The sequence below is a fragment of the Otolemur garnettii genome, unplaced genomic scaffold (assembly GCF_000181295.1).
Source record: "Otolemur garnettii isolate 467f Iridium unplaced genomic scaffold, OtoGar3 scaffold00032, whole genome shotgun sequence".
NCBI classification, from domain to species: Eukaryota; Metazoa; Chordata; class Mammalia; order Primates; family Galagidae; genus Otolemur; species Otolemur garnettii.
In genome coordinates, this window is record NW_003852427.1 from 1,595,827 (window position 1) to 1,611,137 (window position 15,311).

General features: G+C 52.8%; 2 protein-coding genes across 3 annotated transcripts in view; one reads left to right on the forward strand and one right to left on the reverse strand.

Annotated features, from left to right (window-relative positions):
- DNAH1 (dynein axonemal heavy chain 1) overlaps positions 1-6,200 on the forward strand; it is an 86,726-nt gene extending 80,526 nt beyond the window's left edge. The window contains exons 66-77 of the mRNA XM_023513042.1: positions 299-495; positions 741-885; positions 1,149-1,307; positions 1,388-1,519; positions 2,341-2,511; positions 2,584-2,763; positions 2,833-3,009; positions 3,884-4,054; positions 4,207-4,337; positions 4,672-5,023; positions 5,333-5,567; positions 6,079-6,200. Coding sequence (XP_023368810.1) covers positions 299-495; positions 741-885; positions 1,149-1,307; positions 1,388-1,519; positions 2,341-2,511; positions 2,584-2,763; positions 2,833-3,009; positions 3,884-4,054; positions 4,207-4,337; positions 4,672-5,023; positions 5,333-5,567; positions 6,079-6,200 — 2,172 coding nt within the window. The remainder of the gene's footprint in view (positions 1-298; positions 496-740; positions 886-1,148; positions 1,308-1,387; positions 1,520-2,340; positions 2,512-2,583; positions 2,764-2,832; positions 3,010-3,883; positions 4,055-4,206; positions 4,338-4,671; positions 5,024-5,332; positions 5,568-6,078) is intronic.
- Positions 6,201-6,742: 542 nt separating this feature from the next.
- On the reverse strand, positions 6,743-15,271 carry BAP1 (BRCA1 associated protein 1). 2 transcript variants are annotated; one of them, XM_023513045.1, is made up of 16 exons: positions 15,208-15,271; positions 15,056-15,110; positions 14,066-14,198; positions 13,548-13,667; positions 13,014-13,075; positions 12,789-12,931; positions 12,448-12,526; positions 11,894-12,017; positions 11,421-11,565; positions 10,751-10,935; positions 10,134-10,267; positions 9,088-9,350; positions 8,829-8,983; positions 8,464-8,556; positions 8,295-8,367; positions 6,743-8,139 (listed from the first exon to the last, which is right to left on the reverse strand). In XM_023513045.1, exons 3-16 carry the CDS (start codon positions 14,081-14,083, stop codon positions 8,006-8,008), a joined length of 1,728 nt encoding a protein of 575 aa, XP_023368813.1. In that variant the 5' UTR covers positions 14,084-14,198; positions 15,056-15,110; positions 15,208-15,271; the 3' UTR covers positions 6,743-8,005. The 2 variants fall into 2 exon arrangements, with proteins under 2 accessions (XP_023368813.1, XP_012660440.2); XM_012804986.2 differs by having other exon boundaries at positions 9,088-9,566.
- Positions 15,272-15,311: the final 40 nt, after the last annotated feature.

A 15,311-nucleotide genomic window follows, 5' to 3' on the forward strand; every position in this document is an offset into this window, starting at 1 on the left:
CACTGCTAGAGCCCTAACTGTGTACCAGGTGCCAAGCTTTTACCTGGGAAGCAGTTGTAGTTCTTATTTGTTCTACTTTCCAAATGAGGAGACTGAGGCCTTGAGAGGTCAAAACTATTGCCGTAACTAGGAAAAATGGGCAGGGACACAGACCAGATGTGTTCAACAGTCTGCCCCCAAGGGGGTTCGGTTTCTCTCAGAAAAGGTGGTAGAGGAGGCACTGCTGGCTGGGGGTAAGCAGAGCGGGGAAGAACTGGCCAGAGGCCCTGAGCACTACCCTCCCCCTGTCCCCTGCTAGAGTGAGTGGCGCTACCTCCTGTCTGGGGGCTCCATCCAGATTGTGACTGAGAATCCTGCACCAGACTGGCTATCAGACCGGGCCTGGCGAGACATCCTGGCACTCTCAAACCTTCCAGCCTTTTCTTTCTTTCCTTCTGACTTTGTGAAGCACCTCTCAGAATTCCGGATCATCTTCGACAGCCTTGAGCCCCACCGGTTAGCTGAGTCCCAGAGTATGGCAGGATGGGGACATTGAGGGGGTAGGACCTTAGGAAAAGGTCTGTCTAGGAGCCTTCTCTGAGGAGCTACCCAGTGGCCCTGCTGCTGTGGCCACATCATTTCCATACTCAGAACCCTGTGCCCTCAGGGTAGCCCCCTCCACTGCTGTCCAGACAGCAGACTCCCTGAGGCTGGTGACCTCCTACAGGCCAGCTCTCAGGAATATGTGGGCACTGTTGCAGGGAGTCCTTGCCTGGGATCTGGGACCAGAAGCTAGACCAGTTTCAGAAGCTTCTAGTCCTCCGCTGCCTGCGTGGGGACAAGGTTACCAATGCCATGCAGGACTTTGTGGCTACCAACCTGGAACCACGCTTCATTGAGCCCCAGGCAAGTGCTGGCACCTAGGCAGGACTGTACCCTGGGATAATACCCACCCTGGGGTTTAGGGCTCTGGCTGCCCCTGGATAGACTGACTGCTTTGCAGCCTCAGGCAGGGCAAGGCTCCCACTCACCTCCTTAAGTCTCTGGGAATTTCTGAGCCCCACCCAGCAGCCCCTCTGGGACCTCTCTGCAAACCCAAGGATCCCCTCCCTCACCCTGTCCCTGACCTCAGCCCCAGGTGGTCCCAGCATTGCTCTCTGCCCTTGCAGACAGCCAACCTGTCCGTGGTGTTCAAAGACTCCAACTCCATCACCCCCCTCATCTTTGTGCTGTCACCTGGAACAGACCCTGCTGCTGACCTCTACAAGTTTGCTGAAGAAATGAAGTTCTCCAAGAAGCTCTCTGCAATCTCCCTGGGCCAGGGGCAGGTAAGAGCTATGCAGGGAGGAAGGGAATGGGCTAGCAGGGTGGGCCAGCTAGCTCCCTACCACTCATTGCTCCCCCACAGGGCCCTCGGGCAGAAACCATGATGCGCAGCTCCATAGAGAGGGGCAAGTGGGTCTTCTTCCAAAACTGCCACCTGGCACCAAGCTGGATGCCTGCCCTAGAACGCCTCATCGAGCACATCAACCCAGACAAGGTATGCCACCCTGCCTATCACAGGCCCACTGGGGCTGTCCTTGCTGAAGGGACAAAATGAGATAATCCTGCAAAGCACTCAGCCTAGCTCCAAGCACATAGCAAGAGCTAAGTAACTGATGTAAGTACCATGCATTGACTTGATTAATCTCAATGACACCAGAGTTTCTGGTATTAGTGGTGATGTGACTTGCCCAGAGCCCCCAGCATAGATCAGCGATACCCTTGGACTTGTCAAAGCCCATGTTCTTTTTTTATCCTTTCTTTTTTTATTTTGGCTAACATTGAGGGTATAAAAACTGGGTTATAATATTTGCATATGTTAAGTAGAATCTCTCTTATAGTTGTGTCCTGCACTCAAAAGGTGTGCCAACACCCTAAAGCCCATATTCTTTTTTTCTTTTTCCTGAGACAGAGTCTCAAGCTGTCACCCTGGGTAGTAGAGTGCTATGGTGTCACAGCTCACAGCAACCTCCAACTTTGGGGCTTAAGCGATTATCTTGTCACAGCCTCCCAAGTAGGTGGGACCATAGGCACCCACCACAACGCCCCACTATTTTTTGGTTACAGTTGATTAGCTGGCTGAGGCCAGGTTCAAACCCACCACCCTCAGTGCATGTGACTAGCGCCATAACCACTGGGCTACATGTGCCAAGCATAAAGCCCATATTCTTAACCCAGTTGTCCATGCAGCTTTGCTTGGCTCCCCTGGGGTGGAGTCATACTACATGTGGGCCCAGGGTTCCTGGGTAGGAGGGAGCTTGGTATTGGGGTGGCCACCACATTTGGGTCTTAATGCTCATGTGGAGCTGTGGCCACCAGGTACACCGAGACTTCCGCCTCTGGCTCACCAGCCTGCCTAGCAACAAGTTCCCAGTGTCCATCCTGCAGAATGGCTCCAAGATAACCATTGAGCCACCACGAGGAGTCAAGGCCAACTTGATGAAGTCCTACAGCAACCTCAGTGATGAATTCCTCAACTCCTGTCGCAAGGTGAGGCACACTTGGTGCATGCCTGCCCTTCCTGCCCCTACCCCTGCCCCTCATGTCACCCACTTCTCACAGGTGACAGAGTTCAAGTCCCTGCTGCTCTCTCTGTGCCTATTCCATGGGAACGCACTAGAACGCCGTAAGTTTGGGCCCCTGGGCTTCAATATCCCCTACGAGTTCACAGATGGAGACCTGCGCATCTGTATCAGCCAGCTCAAGATGTTTCTGGATGAATACGATGACATCCCCTACAAGGTAGGCCAGGCCAGGCTGGGAGCCAGGGGCCCAGGCACTTATGGGGGCCCTCACCTACTCACTTCATAGGTCCTCAAGTACACGGCAGGGGAGATCAACTATGGGGGCCGTGTCACCGATGACTGGGACCGGCGCTGTGTCATGAACATCCTGGAGGACTTCTACAACCCTGATGTGCTCTCTCCTGAGCACATATACAGCGCCTCGGGCATCTACCACCAGATCCAACCCACCTATGATCTCAATGTGAGCCTACCCCCAGGGACAGTGTGGGAGGAGCTCACCACACTGGGGTCCTAAAGTCCAGTGAAACACCTTGGAGCTAGGTGAGAGCAGGCATGATCTCCAGTATCTTCTTTTCATTGATTAATCCATCTCACAAAGATAGCCAGGGTGAGGGAGGTGGAGTTAGTTCCTCCTCCCAAGAACTTGGCTCTGGGAAGAGGCCAACTCCCACTTGGCTCAGCCACTTCCCGTGTGTAATTAGAGAGGGTTGGGGCAGATCTTCAAGATGATAAACAGGTCCAGACTCTGCAGTCAGGGAGGGCTCCCTGAGGAAATGATGATCAGTGATGCCCTTGGACTTGCCAAAGCCCATATTCTTTTTTTTGTAGTTTTTGGCCAGGGCTGGGTTTGAACCCACCACCTCCGGCATATGGAGCCAGTGCCTTACTCCTTTGAGCCACAGAGCCCAACCAGAGCCCATATTCTTAACCCAGTTGTCCATGCAGTTTTGCTTGGCCCACCCCAGTGGTGGAGTCAGGGTGTGGGTGGGCATAGGGTCCACTCAACATATGTAGGGAGAAGTCACAAGCCAGAGCTGTGTTGGGTCATCATTGCAAAGGGCCTGTGGCAGGAGGGAGCATAACAGGTTTGATCTCACTGAATGGAGGAAGAGGGAGTAGAAGGTAGTGAGAAGGGGAGTGGGACGGAAGCATGGGCCACACTACAAAGTAACTCAGAGGTCATGGAGTACCAAGAATAGGGACATGCGAAAGGGTTACTACCAGAGGTGACAAGTGGGGACATGACAAGTGAGGACTTGCCCAACCGGAGGGTTACTGTGAAGGCTGCAGTAGAACAAAGCAGGGGCTTCAGTTGGAGCCCTCCTACTTCCTAGGGCTATCTCTCCTACATCAAGAGCCTCCCACTCAATGACATGCCTGAGATCTTTGGTCTGCATGACAATGCCAACATCACCTTTGCCCAGAATGAGACGTTTGCCCTCCTGGGTGCCATCATCCAGCTACAGCCAAAATCATCCTCTGTAGGCGGCCAGGGCCGAGAGGAGGTGGGTAATGGCAGGAGGAAGGGGACTGAGGGCTACATGGGGCCAGGCTCTGCCAGGCTGCCTGCACCCCTGTGGGAAGGAACTCTGCATGCAGAATCCTATAGGGGTTAAGAGAGGCAAGCCTTAACCCCCAGTGTCCTCTGCTTCTGCAGATAGTAGAAGAGGTGGCTCAGGACATTCTGTTCAAAGTACCTGAGCCTGTCAACGTGCGGTGGGTGATGACCAAGTATCCTGTGCTGTATGAGGAATCAATGAATACAGTGCTAGTTCAAGAGGTCATTAGGTAATTGCCCCCCCCCCAAAGTCAGCAGCCACTGGACTGTAGAGAAATGGCAACAGGAATTACTGTGGGCCAGGCACCATGCCGTGCTTCTAACTCAGCCACACTTTTATTATTCCCATTTTATTGCTGAGACCCCAAAAAGGTTAAGTTACCTATCCAGGTTGACACATGTGCTAAGGGCCAGAGCTGGAATTTGTACCCAGGTGACCTGATCCAGCTCTAAGCTTTTAGCCTCTACTTTTTGCCGTTACTTTTCTATGACCCTAAACTAGGGAACATAGATACTATCACACAGCCTCAACCCACTGCCTACTTCCTTGCCCTGGTCCCATAGGTACAACCGGCTACTGCAAGTAATCACACAGACATTGCAAGACTTGCTCAAAGCACTCAAGGGGCTGGTGGTGATGTCCTCACAGCTGGAGCTGATGGCTGCCAGCCTGTATAACAATACTGTGCCTGAGCTCTGGAATGCCAAGGCCTACCCATCACTCAAGCCACTGTCCTCATGGGTCATGGACCTGCTACAACGCCTGGACTTTCTGGAGACTTGGATCGAAGGTGGCATCCCAGCTGTCTTCTGGATCAGTGGCTTCTTCTTCCCTCAGGCTTTCTTGACGGGCACTCTGCAGAACTTTGCCCGCAAATCTGTTATCTCCATCGACACCATCTCCTTCGATTTTAAGGTCTGGGCTCAGCCAGGGCCAGTTCAGGTGATAGGCTAGGGTGCAGCCCAGGCAATAAGGGGCACTAAAACCACAGCTGGCTAGCAGTCAGAGGACACCCCTACCAGAAGGGTGGGAAGACCCAGGCCAGAAGAGGCCATGAGTCCCAGGGAAATCTACAAAGGCAGAGCACAGTTGCAGGCTGCTGTAAGAAATGGTGGGTAAGGGATGGGCAGGCAGGCAGCACCTCAGGAGGGAGTTTGTGTCTCCTGACCCAAATCCTAACTCAGTCTGGGTGTTGGTATGTGGGTGTGTGTGTTCCCATCACAGGTGATGTCCCAGGCACCATCAGAGTTAGAGGAAAGGCCCACAGAAGGGTGCTATATCCACGGACTGTTCTTAGAAGGTGCCCGCTGGGATTCAGCAGCCTTCCAGCTGGCTGAATCTCGGCCCAAGGAGCTGTACACAGAGATGGCTGTTATCTGGCTCCGGCCAGTACCCAACCGCAAGGCCCAGGACCAAGACTTCTACCTGTGCCCCATCTACAAGACACTGACCCGTGCTGGTATGAGGTCTGGGGTGGAGAGGTACACTATAGATGGTAGCCCAGGAATAACCCAGCCTACTAGTCCGGCTCAAGTCAGTTAGATTCTCCCAGGTTAGCTGAACAGTAAGGCCAACAGAAGCCAACAGGTTAATGGCCAGGTGCTGAGATCACCTACTTGCCTCCCAGGAGATACACCTTGGGTCCTGAGAGCCTATGAGCCCCAGTCTGCCATCAGGGATTCAGAGCATTAACTGAGGCTCAGGCCAGAGGTGGACTTGGGCTTGGTCTATCAGGCCATGAAAAGTGGCATCATGTCTTCCATTCCCATCCATCTTCAGTCCCTGGTGCAGTAACTCTGAACAGGTCTAAGCCTTGGCCAGACCCACTTACCAAGCAGGTTTCCTCTTGGGCCAAAGACCCCTCCCTGTCCCCAGCTTAATCTGCCAAATGCACTGGCCTTGCCCCTATCCTATCCCTGTTCTAGTTTTTACAGTGTATAACCTAAACCTTCCCCCTTTTTGCTGTCTAGGAACGCTATCAACCACGGGACACTCCACCAACTATGTCATTGCTGTGGAGATTCCCACCAACCAGTCCCAGCGACATTGGATAAAACGTGGTGTGGCTCTCATCTGTGCCCTGGACTACTAGACTCAGACAGAAGGGCCAGGGCCATTAAAATTACATTTTCCAAGCAGTCCAGCTGTGCCTTAACTACTTGCATGTGACCTTCTCTGTAGGGTTTACTGCCGGTGTGGGAGTGAGGGACCACAATTGCCTCAGCAGAGAATGCAGTCAGCGGGGAATAGAGGAATATAGAGAAGCAGCTTTTCCAAATCCAAGCTGGATTTGGGAGGCACGTACCCTCCCAGGGAGAAGGTAGCAGGTAGGACTAGAGGCAGCTACACCTCCTATACCAGGAGCCCCAGCACCAGGATGTAAAGCTACCAGATGTGATGAAAGCCATGGCCCTGTCCCCACAAAATATACCTTGTCTGGAGCCCATGTGAAGCCCCTCTTTGGCTGAGGTGCTAAATCCTAAGCCTAGAGTCTCAAGGATCTCTGGCCCAAGAGAAAGTTGGATGCCCCGGGACTGCACATTTCTCTACTCTGGGCACAGGCCTTGGGCCAGGAGGCCTGGTAGGCCCTTACTCCTACCACATCCTAGCCTTAGGCCAACAACCACAGGAGGGTTCATTTTTTAGGAGAATTTTATTCATTCATTAATCCAATATTTACAGGGGTTGGAGGGGTCAGGTTATGCTCAGCCTAGAGAGGCAGCTGCCACATCTGTAAGCCTCCCAGTCACTATGTACAGATAAGGGGCTTGCTTGGATCACCTTCAAGGCCACCTGGCAGAGGCCATGGGGCAAAATTTGGGGCCTGAGCTCCAGAGGCAGTGTTAGGCCCATTACCCCTTGGCATCAGGACCTCTGGGAATGCAGAGGCTCCAATCAGTTGTCTTGATCCTGTTGTACCCCACCCTGAGTGCCTTATAGAAGCTGAGGAAGCTGGCATAGCAGGGAGGGCTGAGTGGTGCTGGCTTCCCGCAAGCAGCCCTGTCTCCGCTACCCCTAAGAGAGAGACTCGGTAATACTGAGGGGCTGGGCAGAGGCTCCTCTGAGCCTCAAGCTCCAGGATCCGAGACTAGGAGCCAAAAGGAGGCCCATAGCTAGGGCCACAACACTGAAGGCAAAGAGCCCCAGAACCCTGCTGTAGAGGACAGTTGCAACAAGACTGGCTAGAACTAGGACAGTTTTCAGGCCACCTAACAGTTCGTTCAAACACTTCTCTCTGCCCAGGCCAGGGGAACCACCAATTTACTAATATCATCCCTTCCGGGATACCCCACTTCCAATCCAGCCCAGCAGTCAGGTCCCTGAGTTTGGCACTCTCCCAAAGGGAATAAAGAGAGTAGGCCTAGCTTCCTCATGACAGGGACAGGCTGGCGGCAGAGACTAGAGTAGCAGGGCCTGATGCCCACTCAGGCCCTCAGCTGCGACTCCAATGTTCTAACCCTGGCATGATGTAGGGACGTGGGCCCATCAGCATGATAGCTGCTAGGATAGAAAGCAGTGTCAGAAAGCTGGCTATGTCAACATGGTGCAAAATGGGTTGGAGCCCAGAAAAATAGGTGTCTCTGATAAGTAAAATATATATTCTGCTGCCCACACAGAAGGGCCAGGTCCTGCCACTACACAGCCAGCTATGGAAGAAGCCATAGTACCTCACTATGCTCCAGGTCTAGCTGCTGCCTCCTCAGCACTACAGGCTGACCTGCCCCTGCCAGGCCCCAGGGCACGATGTAGGGAATGTGACTGGCTCCCATTCCCAGGTCCTAGACTCTCTGGCTGGAAATATTCAGTAATACTGGGAAAAGGGGGAGTAGACCAGGGAGAAGGCCCTGGTGAGAGTCACACGGCAAGAATGGGCTGCAGAGTCAAAGCCAGCAGTCCTCACTGGCGCTTGGCCTTGTAGGGGCGAGAACGTTTCCGCCGGTCAGGCTTCCGCTGCTTGTGGAGCCGCCCAATGCTGACCCCTTGGCGCCGCCGCACCGAGATGTTCTGTTCCACCAGGTTGGCCAGCATGCCTATGGGGAGGCACAGACCCTTGAGCAGGTGGCTGATTGCCTCAGGCTGGCAGCTGAGGCTTTCATGACCCTCCCTGTGCCTAAAGTGGAGGGACCTGAGGGACATGGCCTTCAGCAGGGAATACTAGTTAGGACACAGCAGCGAGTCCCCTTACCTTCCTGAGCCAGCATGGAGATGAAGGTGCAGATGAACTCATCATAGTTGTGGGTCCTTCTCTGATCATCTATCTATGGGGACAAAAGGCTGAAGGCACCGCAGCTCATCTCCCCATAGCAGCCACCAGCCAACCTCACAAGGACCAGGCAGCTGGAGAGATCACCCACCTTGAACTTCTTCCTCTTTTCCACCTCTTCCTTGAGGCAGGCCTCATAGTTTGCAATTTCAGCCTCCACACACTTCAGCAGTGCCAGCAGCTCCTGCCAAAACCCAGCATTGTGCCTCTGACAGGGGCTGGTCATCACCAAAGCCCGACTACCAAGAGGCAACTAGAGGCAAGGATCAACAGCCAGAGTTCATGGAGCCTCCTAAGGCTCCTGCCACCATCCAACCCAGAAAGTCTTCCTGGCACTTGGCTCCAGCTGCCAGTCTTCACACCAAAATTCCAATCAAGAACCTAGTACCTGGGCGAAAGCAGCTCAGGCCCTTCCCTCTGCCAGGATTAAAAAAGAAAGTTGCAAAGGAGGCCCACCTTGGGTGAGTACTTCTCCCCACTCAAGGGCTCGCCGGACTTGACCAGCCCAGTCTTCTCTCTGCTATCGGTGGCTTCCACCACCTCCACTGGACTGCTGGATCCCTGGTTGCCTTGGCTTGGTCTGATGGAGGGTGAAGAACCCTTCCCACCCTCTGGGAAGAGAGGGCACAAGACCCATCAGGGTGCAAGATACTTTGTCACCTCCCTCCTCCCTCCTGGTGCACCAAGTGCACCAGTGAGCCAGCCCAAGGCCCACCTGTCAGCGCCAGGGGACTCAGTACCCCATCCTCAGCCAGGTGCAGTAGGCCTGTGCTGATGACAGGACCCAAGTCACGGACAGCACGGTTGTAGCGTATGCAGTCAACTCGCAGCAGGCTGTCATCCTCTCCAAAAAGCACCTTGGAGATGTGGGAGGTGACAGGGCTGGAGGGTCGTGTTGGGTTGGCCGAGCGAATAGGTGAGCGCAGTGGCGAGTTGAAAGCACTGCCAATCTCAGAGGCCGTGTCTGTGCTCTCATTGCTGGGAGTGGGTGAGGGCTGTGAGTGCGTGGGCACTGCCACAGCTGGACTCCCAGCCCCACTGCTAGTCTTGATGGACAAAGGAATTGAAAGGTCTTTCTGGGACTCTTTGAGCTTCTCAGCCAAGACGTTGATCGTGTTGGGCTGCAAAACTGATAGCTGCCCATCTGCGGAACCACTCAATGACCCTGGCTTCCCAGTCCCCTTCCGCTTGTACCTGTGGGGCCCAAGAAGGGATGGAGCAAGAGGGCAGGCCAGGTGACCACACCCAGCAGTGCCCACAATGGTTTGAACACATCTTAACATCTGGGAGCTGTCCCTAAAACTCCTGGTATTTGGTCCAAGCAGCTTGAACCAGTCATGCCAAGCCTGGTACCCTAAGCTCTATCAGCTATAGCCAGGTGTCCTCAAGGACACCTCCTCTATTCCAGCTGCCCCATTTCTGGCCTTTTGCCAATGCTGTGTGTTCCAGCAAAGCTGCCCCCAATCACCTATGCATATCTCCTCCTCCCTGCCCCAACTAATCTTTTAAGGCCAGCTGAAAAGCCATCTCCAACAGGACATGCCTTGATGTATGTTTATGTGCTCAGCCCTCTCCTGAGACCATCAAAAACCTTTCAAAGACCTGGGGTCAACCCCTTCATGCCAGCTTCCCCCAGGGCCCTGCACTCTGCACATGCTCAGCATTATCTGGGGTAAAGGGCATTCTCAGACATGGGCTGGGATATTCTGGATAAGATCCGAGGCACCCAAAGCCTAGTAACCTTACAGAGCTGGGGCTGACCTGATGGCAGAATTGGTGTTCTGAACATCATCCTCCTCGTCATCTTCATAGTCATCTTCATCATCTGAGTATTGCTGGGGTGGGCGGACTGGAACTCGGCTGCGACCCACACCTGCTGCCAGATCTTCCTCCTCCTGAGGCAGACACCAGGGCAGTTATGAGCAGAGGCTGTTCAGCCCAGGCTGGGCACAGGGTGGGAGGGAAGCCAATGTGGCTCTCCAGGCTGAATCAGCTGAACCCCTTCAGGTGCTCTAAAGCCCATCCTTAGTTCCTGAGGCAGTTGCCACCCCCTTGGATAGATGCCTACGGAGAGCTGCTAAGAGAAGAGAGCTCCCCAAAACACATGCTTTTGCAGAACCCAACCTAGAGTTGTACCAAGGAGCATGCCCTAAATGTTTAACCGACAGCCATGTCACTAGATTGAAGTTGGAAGAGCTCTCTCTCTCTTTCTCCCTAAGCCCCTACTGTAGTGGTGGCCTCTGCATTATCAAATGAAGGAACCTGGCAACCCATGCCTAGGCAGAGGGCGAACAACAAGGAACCACATGGGGAAAGTGCTTGTTACAACCTCTCAAGAGAGTAACAGAGAGACTCCCGCAATGGTACTCCTGGCTTACCTGCATGGGGGACTTGGCATAGTTGTGATTGTCTAGAAAGGCTGGCAGCCACTGGACAATGGGGGTGGGAGTAGGAGGAACCCCATTCAGGCTGCTTCCAGGAGGCTTCACCACCAGCTTGGGTTTGCTGGGAGGGCTATGGGTCGGGGCTTGTGAGCATGAACCAGCCACTTCCTCTGCACCATCTGAGACAAGGCAAGGAGCATAGTCAGGACCTTCAACAGGATCCTCAAGAAAAGCCCACAGTCTCCCTAGTCATATGACACAGTACTGCTCCCTTCCCTCTACAGAGAGCAACCAACCCAGGTGGTGTAATGAGAATCGCCAAGCTCTAAGACATGACCTCATAGCAAGACTGGGAGAAGAATGAGATGGGAAAAAGTGGGGCGGCAGAAAAAAAGAAAGGCCTCTATGAGAGAACAAGGAAGTATACATTATGGAGAAGGATGCAGGGGCCTGTGGTAACAGCAGCCCCTTACATGTACTTTCTTTAGGGAAGTACTATCCTACCTCTATGTTTTGAGCAGGGAGAGCTACAAGCACTGGGAAACTCTGCACTATTGGCCAAACACCTCCATAGAAAAAGACTTGCTCTGTTTAGGCCTCCCAGGACAAGCTATGAGGGGATGGCTTTTAGACTCATGAAAGGCCCCATCCCACCTCCCAGTACCTGTATGGGTGCTCTCAGAGGCCACTGGGGCCCTGCTTGTCTCCAACACGAGGGGGGACTTGGTGCTGGACTTGGACTCCTCAGGCAGCTGTGACTCTTGAGACTTGTGGGTCTGAATCAGCTCTGGCTGTGTTACCCTAATCAGCTAAAAACAGAATACAAGGCTCAGAGGAAAAAGGGCAGCCCCAGGCCTCTACCTTGGACAGCCGAGGGTTGAGGGACTAAGGGAATAATAGTCTAGGCTCTATCCATTCATTCACTCACAAGGAGATCAACAGCCAAACTAAACACCCCTTAGAAGTTCTTCTTCCTCGCCACCCTAAGTGCTACCTTTCCTACACCGGAGCAAAGGAAAGGAGTGGTTAGCTAAATGTCAGACCCATGAGGGAGTCTGATCTGGGAATCAGAGCCTGATGCCACAGTGAGGGAAAGGCAGGGAGGACTGGGTTGGGCACAGGAGGAGGAGCACCTACCTGCTGCAGGGCCTCCAGTACTGTCTGACGGTTCACCTTCAGCACATGCAACCTGGCTTCATACTTGATCCTGCGGTCGGGTACTACTGCCATCAGGTTGAAGCGAATGTCGTGGTAGGGCTCCCTGCAGTCACAGCCACAGCCATGAGAGCAGCTCCCCCCTGGCCCTGCCATCAGGTTGAGGCAGATATTCTAGCAGGGCTCCCTGCAGTCACACCTGTAGCCGAAGGTACAGGCTCCACCCCAATAGTCAGGCAGCAACTGACATGTACACCAGGCACCTGAGCCAGATCCTTCAAACAAGCTGTGTGAGGGGCCTGTCAGGAAGTGAACCAGCCACCCAGGGCTCCACCACAGCTGGCCTGCCCCCTGCCCATCCTGAGTGGGCCACAGGCAGCCCCAGAAAGAAATAATAGGGAAAGAAGTTGAGAGCCCACAATCTGAGCCTGATCTTGCAGATTCACCATGTAGCTTTATAATTTACAAATTACTCTGTCCCTCTCAAAGGGGGCATAGCTCCAAAGGGTAGAGCAAGGCAGGCACAGGGCCCTTACCCTGCAGTGGCAAGTCCAATACGCTCCATGATGACTCGTCGGGCCTTGTCTGTCCACTCCTCATCCTCCCCCCAGGGTCCTAGGGAGACCAAGACAATGAATCACCAGGTGGGAAAACCTGAGTTTAGGCAGGCCAGGAGAGAGAAAGAAAACAGACAAGGGCAGTTGAGCCAGGAAGTCAGGAGCTGGCTGAGCAATGCAACATAAGGTGAAATCCTAGGCAGAGTCATATGTCCTTAGCACCCAGACCCCCTACCTCCGGGTCCCAAGCACCTAAGGCGCTAAGCACCAGCTCCCCAGGAAGTAAACAGAGGAACAGGACCCCAGCTCAGGATGCCTACCATGGTCAATGGGGTAGACCTTCAGCCCATCCAGCTCAAAGAGCCGGCCTGTGATAGGCACATAGCTGACAAAGTGGAATGCCTCCATGGTCCGCACTGCACTAAGGCCATTCTGCTTTTCAGGAAGGTGGCGTGGCTCAGGCCTGAAGAATGTCATAGTAAGGACCCCCAAAATGGCACTCCCCCCACCCTTACCCTACATCAGTCCCCACAACTCCTACACACCTGGCATGGCTATTATGTGCCTTGGCCAACTCCGGGGCATTACCAATTGCATATCCTTTGCTCTAGATGGAAGAAAAGGCCACATCAGAAAAATTTCTCAATTGGACCTCTGTGTAGAAGGCAAAGCTCCAGAGAACAGGTCTGGAGGCATTCTAGAAATCTGAAGGAGCACAGATGAGCTTTCCTAAAGTGGTAGGCTCTGGAGCCCCACAGAGATGGGCTGTGCTAGTTTTGCATAATAATCACTGGACACTAGAGAGCAACATGACCTGATAGAGACATTCCTCACAAAGATGGTTCTGACATAGTATGACTTAAGGGATGGCTCTTCCCTTTCTAAGTCTGTCTTCTTTCCAGATAATTGGGCCTAAAATCAATTACCTTACACAATTTAAGTGTCAAATGTATTATCAATGTCATTTGAAAATGAAACAGCCTAATAGTGATAAATAATGTGTGGTGGCATTACCAAGGGCTCTGAGGGTCAGATCTGCCCAGCTGTGAGCCAGGATTAAGACACTGCAGCCTACTTACCTCAGGGCTGAAGCCTTTGGTGAAGTCCTTCATGCGACTCAGGGTGGGCCCCAGGTCCACACTGCTGCAGTTCAAGAGCACACTCAGCAAGGCATGAGTGGCACAAGAGTTGGGTATCAGCTATGAAACCAAGAAAAATCATCCATACACAGCACCCCTTCCCCCAGACTCCCCCAAGCCCACATTTATCAGGAATGGGGATCCAGAAAGGGATTGTCAAATCTGGACAACCACCCTCATCAGCTCCCCTCAACTTTGTCCAATGTCTTCTCATTTAACAAGCACCAACTAAATACCCACCAACTATCTGGAGACATGGACAATAGACTCAGATATCACACTGCTCTAAAGATGTCACCTTTAATGAATATGAGCTCAGTTCCTTCTGCCAGGAGATTTCTGTAACCACCACCCCTGGGATCTGCCTATCTCCTCCTCCTGCATTCCTCTACTTCCACTCCCAAGCAAAGACAATGGCAACATCCCACCCTCAGGAAAGAGCCCAGAGCCCAGCAGACCTGGTGAGCAAAGAACATGTTATTCACAATATCATCATCAATCACAGATGTATCATCCACCAAGGTAGAGACCTTGCGACGGGACCGGCGCTCTTCGATCCATTTGAACAAGAAGATGAATCCATATACAGGGCTGGGGAAATGAGAAGAACTAGATCAGCCAAGAGACAAAAGGCAATCAGGATCCCCTAGTTTCTCCTATTTCTTTGCACTATGTCACCACTCAGGTGCCCTCGACCCTGGCTTCTTTCCAACACTGTCCAAAGTGACCCTGTGCCCTCACACCCGAGAAGCCCTCCACAGTCAGAGTAAAGCATCAGCTTTTGGCTGTGGTGCTCCAAGAGTCCATCCAGTCTCTTTATGAAGTTTATGCTTCTGGGTAAGAAAACTCGGAAATGACAGACCAGGACAGCACTGGGTAGAAACACAAAGTAAACCAAGAACAAAAACTCAGATGAGGAATTTAAACACTAACTCCCTCAATACAGTCAGGAACGCAAATCAACAACCACACTATTCCCTTCTTTCCCAAGAAATTAAAGCAGACTTCTTGGTTCAGTCACTGTAGCATTCTCTCTATACCTCTATTCTGTGGGACCACCAAGACAAGACCCTAAGTTTAGGCACCCAGGAGGGGCCCTGTCACACCAACTAATCAATATAGGAAAACCTTTGTGTCAAGATTAAAGCAACCACACACATTAACACACTGTAGTTAAGAAATAAATTATACAACTGAAGACACTGTGGCCTGAGTATCCCTACTGCAAGAATATTCCTGCAAGATAAGAAAAGAAAAAAATAGCACTACATAAACAGAAAGACTGAAAGAAAAAAATATCAACTTGACCCAGACAGGAGGGAAAGCTTCCTTCTGTGAGATTTAACAACTTGGGATTCCTCATATTGCCTCCATTGATGGACACTCTTTCCTAGGCCCTTCCCAAGCCCTCTGAGTGTAAAGGACGGCCCTGGCGTTCGGCCACTCACCCCTGGCATTTGCTCTGAAGGTCATAGATCTCCTCCACCTGCACCCCTTTGACACCTGAGATCAAGGAAGGAGAGTGGTCGGGAAAGGCAGGCCCTGGCCCTGGAGCAAGGGCGCAAGGGTAGACTTGCACAACCTCAGAAGAGGTTCTTACCAAAATCTTCCACCAGGAGGGTGAAGAGGCCTGGGTGGGGCGACAAGAGGAAGGAGTAATGGTCAGGCAGGCGCGTCCCGGGCCGACCGGCCTCCCCAGCCCCC